The sequence below is a fragment of the Neodiprion virginianus genome, chromosome 5 (assembly GCF_021901495.1).
Source record: "Neodiprion virginianus isolate iyNeoVirg1 chromosome 5, iyNeoVirg1.1, whole genome shotgun sequence".
NCBI lineage: Eukaryota > Metazoa > Arthropoda > Insecta > Hymenoptera > Diprionidae > Neodiprion > Neodiprion virginianus.
This window is the reverse complement of record NC_060881.1, coordinates 8,803,342-8,815,717: the sequence shown is the minus strand read 5'-3', so window position 1 is coordinate 8,815,717 and position 12,376 is coordinate 8,803,342. Positions and strand designations below refer to the sequence as shown.

At 39.4% G+C, this 12,376-nt stretch overlaps 1 protein-coding gene across 1 annotated transcript; it reads right to left on the bottom strand.

The window, feature by feature from the left end:
* Positions 1-148: 148 nt before the first annotated feature.
* LOC124306260 (mast/stem cell growth factor receptor Kit-like) lies at positions 149-11,751 on the bottom strand. The gene is made up of 12 exons (XM_046766752.1): positions 11,453-11,751; positions 7,505-8,068; positions 6,690-7,001; positions 6,324-6,623; positions 5,914-6,020; positions 5,677-5,827; positions 3,100-3,324; positions 2,850-3,006; positions 2,251-2,497; positions 1,765-2,096; positions 1,563-1,668; positions 149-801 (listed from the first exon to the last, which is right to left on the bottom strand). Exons 1-12 carry the CDS (start codon positions 11,547-11,549, stop codon positions 685-687), a joined length of 2,715 nt encoding a protein of 904 aa, XP_046622708.1. The 5' UTR covers positions 11,550-11,751; the 3' UTR covers positions 149-684.
* Positions 11,752-12,376: the final 625 nt, after the last annotated feature.

The following is a 12,376-nucleotide window of genomic DNA, read 5'->3' as shown; positions in this document are numbered from 1 at the left end:
TGAAATTCGAGTCAAATTAATTAACAAGCCCCTGATTATCGTCCATTGTTTTATCGACATTCTATCAGAAAAGACTTTAGCAAGTAGTTCGATTCGCGTCCACATCCCGAATCATCAAGATCAACGAAAGTTGAATGCGACACTCTTACTACAAAGGCTCAGTTCCTGTCTATACAAGCTTAACCAAGAGAAGGAAAATCCACGTTCATTTCCGGTAAATCGACTGCGATTCGAAGATCGTTCGATCAAAATGATAATTAAGAGATGTTTGCTTTTTGTATGTTTTTTTTCATTGCTAACAAACTTTGTCATCGTGATTGTTCCAATATTTTTCATTGTACACAATACCAATTCGTGGCACACTTTTGTAAACTCTCCTAATGAAAATCATGTCATTCACCATGTATCACGTGATTTGTCTGATGTGCTTCTTTACGGTGTATTTCTGAAAACTAGACTCACATTTGGTAACTACTGAATAAAGAAGAAACTTGCAGCTTGAAAAAAAACGAATTAGTGAGATATAAAAACAGTTTGCAAATATTAAAAGTAAGCTCCGTGTATCGAGTTCATTGTTACGCGCAATTGTCGCTTCGACAAAATTGTATCTTTGCGCGCTGAGCATCGTGACATGCCCGGGCAAGTAACCATAAATCGACATCCGATGGGTGGATCGTACTCATTTCATTGTGAATCTTCTCCGATGGTGCCCGATTCTTCCGCGCTTATCGCAGTCTCTCTCTCGCGTTTCCAGATATCAGCGTAAATCTTGGTGTACGGATTGCCCAGGTCCAGATAAAACTGAAACGTGTTTTCATGTCAACGTCGCGGCGAAATATCATGCAACGTAAAAACAAAATCATTCTGTAATGCACATATTACTGTTTTATATGTACATGTTAGGATGTTTAACATTTCAAAAATTTCCAATTTTACTACAGCCGCATAGAAATGATGCTTGCTTTTGATCAGAAAAGAAGTTTTAAGTGAGTACAGTAGCACAAGTTTTGATTAAGGTATGTGAAAATGATTTTTCAGAGTAAGTGAAAAGCAGATATTAGCAAACCTTAAACACGTTTTATCTTTTTCTATTGCACAAAAAAAGTACATTACAGCCCGAAAATATTATCTGAAGCGCATAACTGAGAAATGGTGATATACGAGGGTCGCAAAAAATGCGGTAAGACATTTCTTCCTAAAATTCGAAACAGATAATACGTGTCAAAGATTTGCTAATATATATTCTTCGTTTTTTGAAAATAATTGTATTTGCGCACCCTGAAATGGGAACCATAGTACTCAGCCTCTTTGCGGCTTCTCTTCAGACCAGCAGCAAGCATTTTTTGCATACGTCCGTGGGTAAATCAAATATTATTTGAACGCGAAACATTCTAATATATACATATATATGTATATTGATCTCTACAATGTATGCAGATGATGGATGATATACTTGCAAATTTCACGGGCGACTAAAGTTGAATCAGTGATTTCATGGACCGCGTCTAAGTCACGTTTGAATACCTAAGAATGATGAATCTTTTGCAAAATATCGAGCATACCGTTTTCACCTGCTCTTCAATCAGCTCGGCTATGTTGATGGTCAGCTTTTCGAACGACGGTCGTTCCGACGGCTCCGCTTTCCAGCAACGAAGCATCATTTGGTAACTAGAATGGAGGTGAGAAAAGGTGGTTAAAAACATCTCTACGTGTTGAAGAGTTCGTTCGTTGATGATTCGGGTGAAATCGACGCTTGCCACTCACATGCTTCTCGGCGCGTACGGCGGTTTCTCCATACGATAACCTTCGGCTAGTTTTCGGCACATATCCTCAGGTCTTATCAGGGGATAAGGAGTTCTCGCCAAAGAAAACAGTTCCCACAAAACGACGCCGAAAGACCAGACGTCCGATTTGGTAGAAAACACTCGATCCCTGAGCGACTCGATGGCCATCCACTTGACGGGGAGAGGACCATTCTCCGTGCTCTTCTGATTCTCTTCTTCCCGAAGAGACTTTGACAAACCAAAGTCACAGATCTTTACCACGTTGTCATCGGCAAGAAGTATATTTCTCGTTGCCAAGTCACCGTGTATGATCTGAAACACGATTAAGTTTCAACTCCATTTTACATGCCGACTAACATCACTGATTTTGTGTCCGAAGAAGACTAGCGAAAAAGACCACGAGTGAGCTGTGTCAGTATTGGGAATTACTGACGCAAGAAGATTAAACTTGCGAGTATCTTTCTACCTTTTTCGCGCCGAGATACTGCATGCCACAAGAAACCTGCCAAGCCCAACACACCAAGTCGTGCGTGCTCGTCGGCCTTGAGTTGAAATCCGTCCGATCACCTGGATACTTCAACGGCGCGTTGAGTTCCGTTAAACTGACACTCGGGGAACAGTCGACCACTCCAGCATCCGTAGACTTGGAAGTAACGTTATTCGAGCAGTTGACTATTGTCGAATCGCCGTCGAAACGTTTGTCCGTGTTTGTACTGCAAGCATAACACAATAAAAATAATGGACAGTCTAGATCGAGAATTAATACACTTGTTTTCGCAAACTCTATTCACATGAGCGTAGTAGTTCCGATGGTGATGGCTAATATCAGGAGATTAACGGAGAATCGGTTGCAGCGGGATAACTTGATAACCTTGTAACAAGTTACGATATTTTTCGTGGCATCAATCGATCACAAGTGATTTGAACTCTAGTTTTGACTATCATCCGACGAGTCATTTCAATACCACCATAATGTCATGGGATAAATAAGTACACAAAGATGCGATAAAGATGAGTCGAAGGTAACCAAAATTCATGTCAGTATTGGAGGCCAGGGCGACTTACCCAACGTCATCGACCTTGATCGCGTCTTCACGGGCAGCCGAAACGCATATTTCTTCTCCGGAATCGTTCAATTGATCGATGAAGTTGACTCTGCGTCGTACCAAGTAGTCGTGTAAATTCCCGTACCGGCAGTATTCGACGATGACCAAGAGTTCGCCTATCGACATCCAACGGAATGCGTGAGTGTCAGTATCCATAACGCCGTATGGTGTGAGAACGAACTTAATTTAAATTACGCGAATCGACTCACCCAAATCAATATTTTTTGTGCACGCGCCGAGAAGGTTGACAATGTTCAGATGTTGACCCAAGTAAACGAGAATCCTGAGTTCGCGAAGAAGGGCCTTCATGCAGTTCAGGTTGGCCGTCGGTCGAACCGTCTTGACCGCAACTGTCGTGACTGTTTCGCGTGGGCAGATCGTCTTTGCCTGTGCCTTCCTCACTACGCCGAATGCACCGCTTCCTAATACTTCGTCTGAAAGGTTAACAGCATGCATGCGAACCACCGATTAGGTATACTTGGAAAAACTTCAACGGAGCATGTTGCGTTTTGCAAAAAGACTCTGAATCGCATAAGCATGGCGAAATGACCTGAAACTTTTTTGCAAAAACATCAACTCGATGAATTGAAGTCAGGAATAAAAGTGTCCCCTGACTTAATACTGATATTTTTCTGTCTATTGTGTTAGCCGTAAAGATCTCTCGGAGATCTCCTCAGATCACGTGGATAGAATTTCACGAATTATAGTGATTCTCAGATTTGATGAAAACAGATTTTTGTAACTACGATGTAACAGCTGATGTTCATCTACAATTACATTTACACGCTTCAATTATATTATAATACTGAACATTTTTCTATTGTTTAAAAAACTTACGGGGATCTAGTCAGGTAGCAATATTAGCATATGAACGTGTGAATTGGATCAAAGACAGACTTTATTAGTATGGAACACTGCAATCAAAAAATCTCTTCTGAAATTTCCTACATTTCGGTATCGGATGTTCGAATTTGCTCAGATTTGTTTCTGTTATATATTGAAAAGGTTGTGTTCACTATCGCTGGCGCAAATAACATTGCCGGAGGTTTTCCAATCAGTAATTTTCTAGAATTTCCCCAACTTTTGAATGAAACAGTAGAGCCTATTCATACTTAATTCTCGGAGGTCATACTCGATTTTTCGAGACATTAAACTTCCCACGCCTGGGTTCGTGGCACCCCACCCAAGTTTTGATTTTCTCTCTAAGTCAGTCAATGGTCGGATTTTGATTAGTTTTATTCCATTTCGTTGGCAAACTGATCGATACATCTATCAACGCATCGACAATGTCATAATAGTTGAAGACTTCTGGAATACAGTCGCTGAGGAAATGTGAGGTAATAGATGGTTGAAGGACGTAACCGAACGTAATATAACCTTGATTTTTCAAATAAGTCGCGTTGTTGTGTAAGTCAAAAAAATAATCCCGCATATTATTTACTGCAATAAATGAGCAGTCTTCGAGTTGACCAATAGTGTCCGCTGTGGACGACTATAGAACAATTTTTGTGATTGATTACGAATTTGAAGCTCGGATATTGTTAGGTCGATGCCAAAACCATTCTATGGAAGTCCACACCTCATTTTTTTTACAGTGTTCAATTCAATTAGTGACGCAGTGAATCTGAAGATGAAAATACAGACGGCTACACGCCATATTTTGACACAGCAACGATCGTGCACTTGTGAGTTTTACCAATGAATGATGGGCGCCAATTTCTTCGAGCAATATCAGTGATTCATGTAACACGGAATGCGGAGAGCGATGAAAATTCCTCACCAGGACGCTGAAAGTAATCCACAGGTTTTGTAAATATCGCAAGCAATTTACGTGCGATAATTGGTAAATATTACTTCATTCACTCAGGAATTGGACAAGCTTATAAACCGATTCTCACCCATGATGACGAAACTTATTGTGTTTGGTGTTGAGGATCGAGCCCAATTTTAAGTGTTCTCGGGTATTGTACACAAGGAAATAAGCGTTGATCAAGTGTGGCAATTCCGCTATTGGAAACTTGTACGCAAAAAGTAAGAACGGATAAATTATATTAATTCCGCTTTTACATTTTTCCCGTGATTTGACACAAGGAACGAATAACGTTCATTGGTCTGTAATATTGGCATATACCTAAATAACATTTTCACTATGCAGCAATGAGCTACCGTCACTCGTAAAGAAATCGAGATAATCCTGCGACGGTGGTCCGTTCTTGAGAAACGTTCCCGTGAGGTGGCAAAATACAAAAAGTTGATACATGAATCTAAATCGGAAGATTCGCTAATCGTAAGAGTGAATCAAACTCTATCGATTAACAGAGAGGACTGAAGATAATCCAGGTGCCCGAATGCCGATTGAACACGTGATGTGAGAGGATCCAACAGGCGGAAAGTTCGAGGTGCGATTACTGATTCTCAACACTTATTCTTTGACTCATTCAACTCGTCAAATCCTAGATATTCACGACAAGATGCTAATTTGCTTATGATATAATTCGCAACATCGACCGCCTTGACCCGGCGCAGTTTACAGAGTAGACATTTTACTCGCGGCCGCAATCGGTTCGCCAATCTTCTGGCAAAAAGTGTAATTCGCTGAATAAATCGATTTCTGGCAGAAACAATATAATTGGCCTAGTCATGTGGATTGAACACAAAAAATACCTTTCGACATACTCATTCGGCCCATCTCATTATCGGAAGCTGAATGGTGCCCATCTCGATAGGATTCGTCGAAACGGATTATTACTATTCACTACCGGAGAAGAAATAAAGTAGCGCGTTACCAAGTTTCAAGAAATCCCGCGGGAATTCCCATTTCTTGTTGTACGGCAGTAACTCGGCCTGATCGCTCACAGCCAATTCTGGATCCAGAGGAATCGGGGCCCCGAAATTGAAGTACTCTAGTCTTGCTTTGATCAACTTTCGTTTCAATGCCTGTGCAACAACGTTTCCCATGTCGATAAATCGGACCGTTTACTGTGGCACGAAGGCCAAGACTGAATTCATCAGGGTATAAGTACCTTTCTGCGAAAGTTCCAAGCCGCTATCGTTACAACGACGATGACGAGTAGAGTAGCAATTGCTCCCGTAATCAGCCATGTTTCATCTTGTACCCCACTTCTGGAATCTGGAAATGCGATAACGTTATTAAATCTATGATACGTGTATCACATCGAACGAATACCTTTTCTCATACACCCCGACTTTGGGCATAGGATTCGCTGAAAACTGCAATTATCGTTCCGCACAGATGTAAACGAGTTGCAATTGGAACTTGGCAGCTTAGGATGAGCGAAAGATAGAAAAAATGTTATTCATTTTGCAGGTTTAGTTACACAAACACCACGATGATTGGCAAATATCAAAAGAAGCGAGTGAGGTCGAATTTTATTCATATTTACACATAAATTCTATCAGTTCTCCATATTACCCATACTTGTGATGTACGTAAAAGCTTCTTTTTCCTCGCTCCAATTACCGCATTGCGTTTTGTAATCGCTGCAGGCTGCTACTTTGAATCGATGAGTTTTGTTCACCAGAAGATCTTCGAATTTGTGGGAATTCTCGGTTTTGTTCACGTACAGTGATTTGTTGGTCAAGTTTTCAGTGCTCAACGCTAATTTATAGTAATAAACGCGGTCTTGCAAGTCCGTCGGCGGTGCATTCCACGCAATCGTTATTGAAGCGACACCCGTTTCGATTACCGAAACATCCGGGGTGAATTTCGGGTCTGGAAATTCCAAGTTTCATCATCTCTTCCCTCACAAATGCATATCCGTTAATGTAGTATCAATACCTCTGTCTTTCGGCACGACGTCTTCCGACCAGGAAGAGGGGTAAAGTTGTCGATCACGGTCATAACCGGAGCACACATCCAACTTAAATTTGTAAGAGACTGAAGTTGTCAGATTCTCGAATTTCACATATTTTTTTTTTTTAGTCCATGACATCTTCTCCATGTGTTTTTCACCACTGATGCCTGTCTTGTACATCCACACTCGATAAAAGTTTAAAATACTTTCAATCTCCCTCGGTGGCTTCGACCATTCAATCGTTATTGAATCGACAGACGTTTCCTTAACCGAAACGAGTGGTACGTATACAGGATCTGCAGAAAGACTCATTCTAAGCGAATCACCTCAAATAAATACAGAATGGGTTTTGCACATATTTCAACATATATAGTGACAAGAACTAAATATTTCATTTATTTGTATACATATTTAATGGACATCTTCTATACTATTCGCGTAGAAAGAATGTGCCAGATTCACTAAATTCATCTCTTCGGAGAAATCAACTACTCGAGGTGCGTATTTCTTAGCTGTTTGAAATATGCGGCGTTTCATACAACAATGCAATTTTTTCAACTCATCACTGTTATTCAACGAATCAAGTACTACTTTTTCATTCAAAAAAATCACTGGTCTCACAATATTCTTTTCCCATGCCTAACAATTACTTTTACTCGCTGTAGTCGTTGCCTTTTCTTTTGCGGAACAATAGGAAATCTTTGAAACGATTTCGGATGCAAAAAATAAGCACAGTTTCTGAGAGCAGTTTAACCCAGAGTATAAGATTACGATAACACAGAATCTGCTATACTTATACCTTTCTTAGAAGTCTTTGTCCACCTCGAAAAAACATGCATCCCAATGTTTGCTTTGAATATCAGAGTAAATTTAAACCAGTAGGCTGTGTCTGGATTACACGCTGTTGCAACAAAGACACGATCGAAGGTGGGAGTCGTTCTTGCATACACTAGATGCCATTCAAGTGAACCGTTTTTCTGGATTTGTATGTCAAACTTCTCATATTGACTGCCAAGATAGCCTAAGAAACTCCATGTGACACCAATCCTACTTGCATCCAAAGCAGCGACAGAAATCTGCTCTAATGATACCACGGGATGGACAACTAATCTACGCTCACTGCGTTTAGTCAAGTTTTTGTGATCTTTTGCCCAGCATTCGTAAATTCCGTCGTCTTCTTCCAAGACGTTTGTGAAATACAGACCCATTCTTGAATACGTCTCGTTGAAGCGCCAAGTTTTGGTGAGTTTCCTCAAGTTCTCTTCGCTTGTCGGCTGCCCGGCGACTTTTCGCCACCCAAAGTTAGCGAAAGATCCCAGCAGGCCGCATGTTAGAGCTGCTGGCTCCCCTGGACTCGCCCAAACTTTTTCAAGGTGAAAAATATTATATATTATATATTTTGCATAATATTATTATACATATTTTATATATATATATAAAACATTATTAAATATTTGACCTGGCCGAAAAGTATGGAAAAATTACAATGATTTGGTGAGGTTGCGCATACCAACTGATGTCTTGGCGGCTGACCCTCGGAAATTCTTACTTTTCGGATTTTTCTTCAAACCTTTGTTTTTAGTTGGTGAGACGTAATTATCAAATTTTTGATGTTCATCTTACATTCACGTGATTATGTTCGCGATATAAATTTCCAAACATTAAAATAAATGTCACGTTTGTTCATTTTCAATTGGACACGTCTCTGGATTGAAAAAGACATCACCGCAAACGAGCACGCCTTCTTTGCGTTATGAACCGTATTTCACTAAGAAAAAAAAAAACTATAGGATGAGAACTTGACCATTTTTCTACACTCTGAATTTAAATCAATGATATTTCACTGATTCTCAATTATAAATTCACCACCGAAGAATTCAGTGTACATTAGACTGGGCCAAAAAAATTGACTATTTTTTTTTTTGAAAAATATATTGAGAATATCATTCAGTATGGCAAAAAAAAAATCGATTAATTCTCGAGAAATTCTCGAGAAATTATATCAATTTATTAAGTTTAATTACTCGGAAACGGCTTGTCTGACAAAAATCTATAATCAGACCTTTTTTGTAGGGAATTTAATTTTATAGAGGGATAAGTGAACATAAATTTTTTCACTTCAATATTTCGACAGTTCTGACGTAAAACATCAAATTATTACTAAAAATCAAAAATAGCGATGATAGACCTCTTAAAGTTAATATTAAGGGCTTAAAATTTCATGAAATTTTTTTTTTTGCCATACTGAATGATATTCTCAATACATTTTTCAAAAAAAAAAATAGTCAATTTTTTTGGCCCAGTCTAGTGTACATAGACTGGAAATCAGTAAAAAATTAGTGAAAAGTCACCGAGTCGGTGTACTCGTATATTCATTGGTTTTTGACAGCGGTATACTCATAATCGGGAATCAGTAAATGTTACGATATACTCAAAAGCGATCACTACTGTAAAGCAATGTAAACGTACATATCAGACTAGTATTGGTAATAAGCTGGCGAAGGAGAAATTAATACATCAACAGTCAGTCCAACCTTGGCACTGGACGCGTACAAACCCCCTAATCGTTTATGGTTACCTGTAGAATAAATAGATGAAACTTACTGAACAATTACGTCCGGTGTACATTTTATTTCTCAACCCGTCCTTATTCCGGTCCTACCAGAAAATACACAACAGTAAATATTCACTGATTCAAACTCACAGAGTTATAAGTCAAGACAAAAGCGATTTACTCCCTTTGCTTTTGTGGCAACTATCGAACTCAATCCGATAAATCTTGTGTCAATCGTTGTTTAGTTCTCAATCGCTTCCACTCGACGCAACCTGGGTCAGTTCCCGTCGAGGCTCAGAATAAATTATTGCAGAGGGCGCCAGTTAATTATCGAAATTAACAAAACCAAATAATGATTAAGCTCAATCGGCTAATAAATAATGATAAACGAATAACAATTAGACTATACTCACAGGGAGGTACGTTTGGGGACCCAGAGAAGGGAGAATCTGAATTTCCAGGGGTACAGAAAGAAGAATTGGACGGAATATACAAGTTTATTGTACCTGCGAATTGTTGTCAAAATCCGACTGTTATATATTTGTCTGGCGTGTAACGACGCTAGTCGTTGACGATTATTCACAGTAACACTTAACAAAGGTAGAGCAGCAAGAGAATCATTTGTGGTTTGAAAGTGGCCGATGTACAAGATTTACGTAATGAAAAATTTACGATAAACGTGTGGAACACGTACAAAGGTTGACCCAAAAGTGGATGTACGATATACGATATACCTTTACAAAATACACGAAGATTGACTCAAGAGTCTACAATTTAACAGTAAATAATCTCATGACTAACAATAAGGATTTTAACTCCGACGTTGTGTTAAATAAATAGGATTCTATTTTCCTGTTATAAAGTACAAGGAACAATTTCTGTCTAATACGTTGATTTATTTGCTTTCCGATTCGTCCGAAGTAATGAAAATGTCTCTCAAAGAATAATAAAATGATGTTCGACATTCGGAGGATGCTCGTTAAAAATACGAAGTTTTCAAGACCATTCGGATCACTTGCCCTCGACTCGTGCCGCAAACGCCACTTGTTCATGCATCGCCTACTTTCCGCCCTTATCGCACGTCAAACTGTATTATATTGTTGTCAATATGAATACTTATTTCAAGCGAAATATCACTGTTACTCTTTCGCTGCCAATTGCGCTCTGTACATTATTTCACTCGAGAGAAATATCCTGCGCATCTGGCGCCAGGGCAATACAAGCGTGATCGTTACTACCGTTCGTTCTGTAACGTGCTAATCTCTGGCTGATATCTGACCCGTAGCGCCTGAAAGACGGCTAAAAGTCTTTATAGTTCTCAACGTCCGTCAAAGATGATTATCTGCTGGTCAGGATCCTTGTGGATTCTCACAGTATCGCTAATCTTAAATTAGTGGAGCAGGATGATATTCACCTCTTCATTCGTTTCAGGGATTCGTCTTAAGGGATCAACAACACGTGATTAATTTGGATGTTCGGTCTACCATTTAATTGTAAGAGTCGTACGATTTAATCCAGGAACATTTCTCAGACCTCGATGTCTGTTTCGCCTATTCTCAACTATGAATTTCTGTAACTTCTCATATTTTCAAAACAAAGTAGCGCACTATCAGCATTATCTGAGTGTTCAGGACTCGCGTGTGCCAACGTTTACCGCGTTTCGGAACTTTCAGAATGGTAATGTTTTCCGGAATTCTGGTGAAACGTTGTAAATCTTTTCTCTCGGTGAATTATTTGAAGGTGAAGTTTGATGCGTAACGGTTGAAATTTATAATTTGTATTTCATAATTACGTACTTAATATTGATTATATATGTCTGATGAATTCTTGTAGAAAATCTCGAACTATTGATCATTCTAACACAAGTGTTTTTCTGGTGGAAATGTTCAGTTCCGATCGTATCAATAGTTGTGAAAAGCGTTATTTTCGAAAAATTTTCTGCTTTGTGCAAAAATTCGGATTATCTCTTATCTTCTTATAAACATATTTAGCAAGTTTGTAGAGTGGTTGTTGGAATGTTTCAGAAAAACGCTCGATGGGAATTTTGCATCCTTGTTGGGATGTTCGAATAAAGCATGAAACCAACGCCCATAATGCAGGAATCACGACGTGAAAATTCGCATAACAGTGGCATGTGCTTACTTAGATTTTTCGTATCACTTTTTCTAAGAGTGCCGGTTAATTGTCACTCACCTTCGATATTTAAATAACCGTCAGCCAAAATGAGACAACCAGATAGTAATGTTATTATCATCAGCAGGGCTCGACGATGCCCCGACATGACGTCCATTCGCGTGCCGTGAAACGTCGGCTCTATTGCGATCCAATGTCAAAAGAGAACCGAGTTGTGCACCCTTGGATACAAAGGAGATTTTTTTTGATGAAATAAGAGTAACCTTTCGCCTCTCAACTGAACTAAGCACGTTTTTTCGCGTTGATCGTTTCTCCAAACTTTCTAGTTAGATCACGCTTTCTCTTCAACTGCCGAAGTAGATTTTACTGAGGACATTCAAAGCGCCTTTTAGTGAACGAGGAAAACCATTTTATCAACGGAAGCGGACGGTGATGACGTTTGGCGAATTCTAATCAACCGCAAAACCGTGAATTTGTCGGCGATGTCAGCACACAGAGCTGAAACATTGTACAGTGCAGTAAGTTTTGTGGTTGAACGCTCTCTCCCCGTTTGTTCTTTGATGAATCATCAGGTCGAAGCTTGGAGAAATCATTTCGCCTGATTCGAGGGATGATCAGCCGCTCAGCCTTTCTTTGCATTGGCCATCTCACAGTTTGCTGTTCGTCTGTCGTTTCCCGAATTCTCACTCTCGACTCGGTGCAACGAAGTGAATCGTATCGTGTCTCATATTGTACTTGAAATCTCTGTTTAATTGGACCTGGTCGAATCCATTACTGCAGTATTGAACCCTCCAGAAAAAGAAATCGCTGCATTTCAACTGGGAATGACGTCTACACTAATTTTTTTGTCTGCTATTTTCTAATCAGCTAATTCTGATTACCGTTAATGACTACAACCGGGACAACAAACAAGGTATATACATATACTACGGTGTAGACACGTAATTTCGAATCGCTCAAGATATTTATTTCGATTTATTTCAA

Bases quoted from the DNA above. Each gene is read 5' to 3' on its own strand.
- LOC124306260 (XM_046766752.1), bottom strand. From the start codon at position 11,549: ATGGACGTCATGTCGGGGCATCGTCGAGCCCTGCTGATGATAATAACA. The intron at 3,325-5,676 runs GTAACGCGCTAC...TTAACCTTTCAG, and splicing joins GCGGGATTTCTTGAAACTTG to ACGAAGTATTAGGAAGCGGT. The intron at 2,097-2,250 runs GTAGAAAGATAC...ATCGTGTTTCAG, and splicing joins AGTATCTCGGCGCGAAAAAG to ATCATACACGGTGACTTGGC.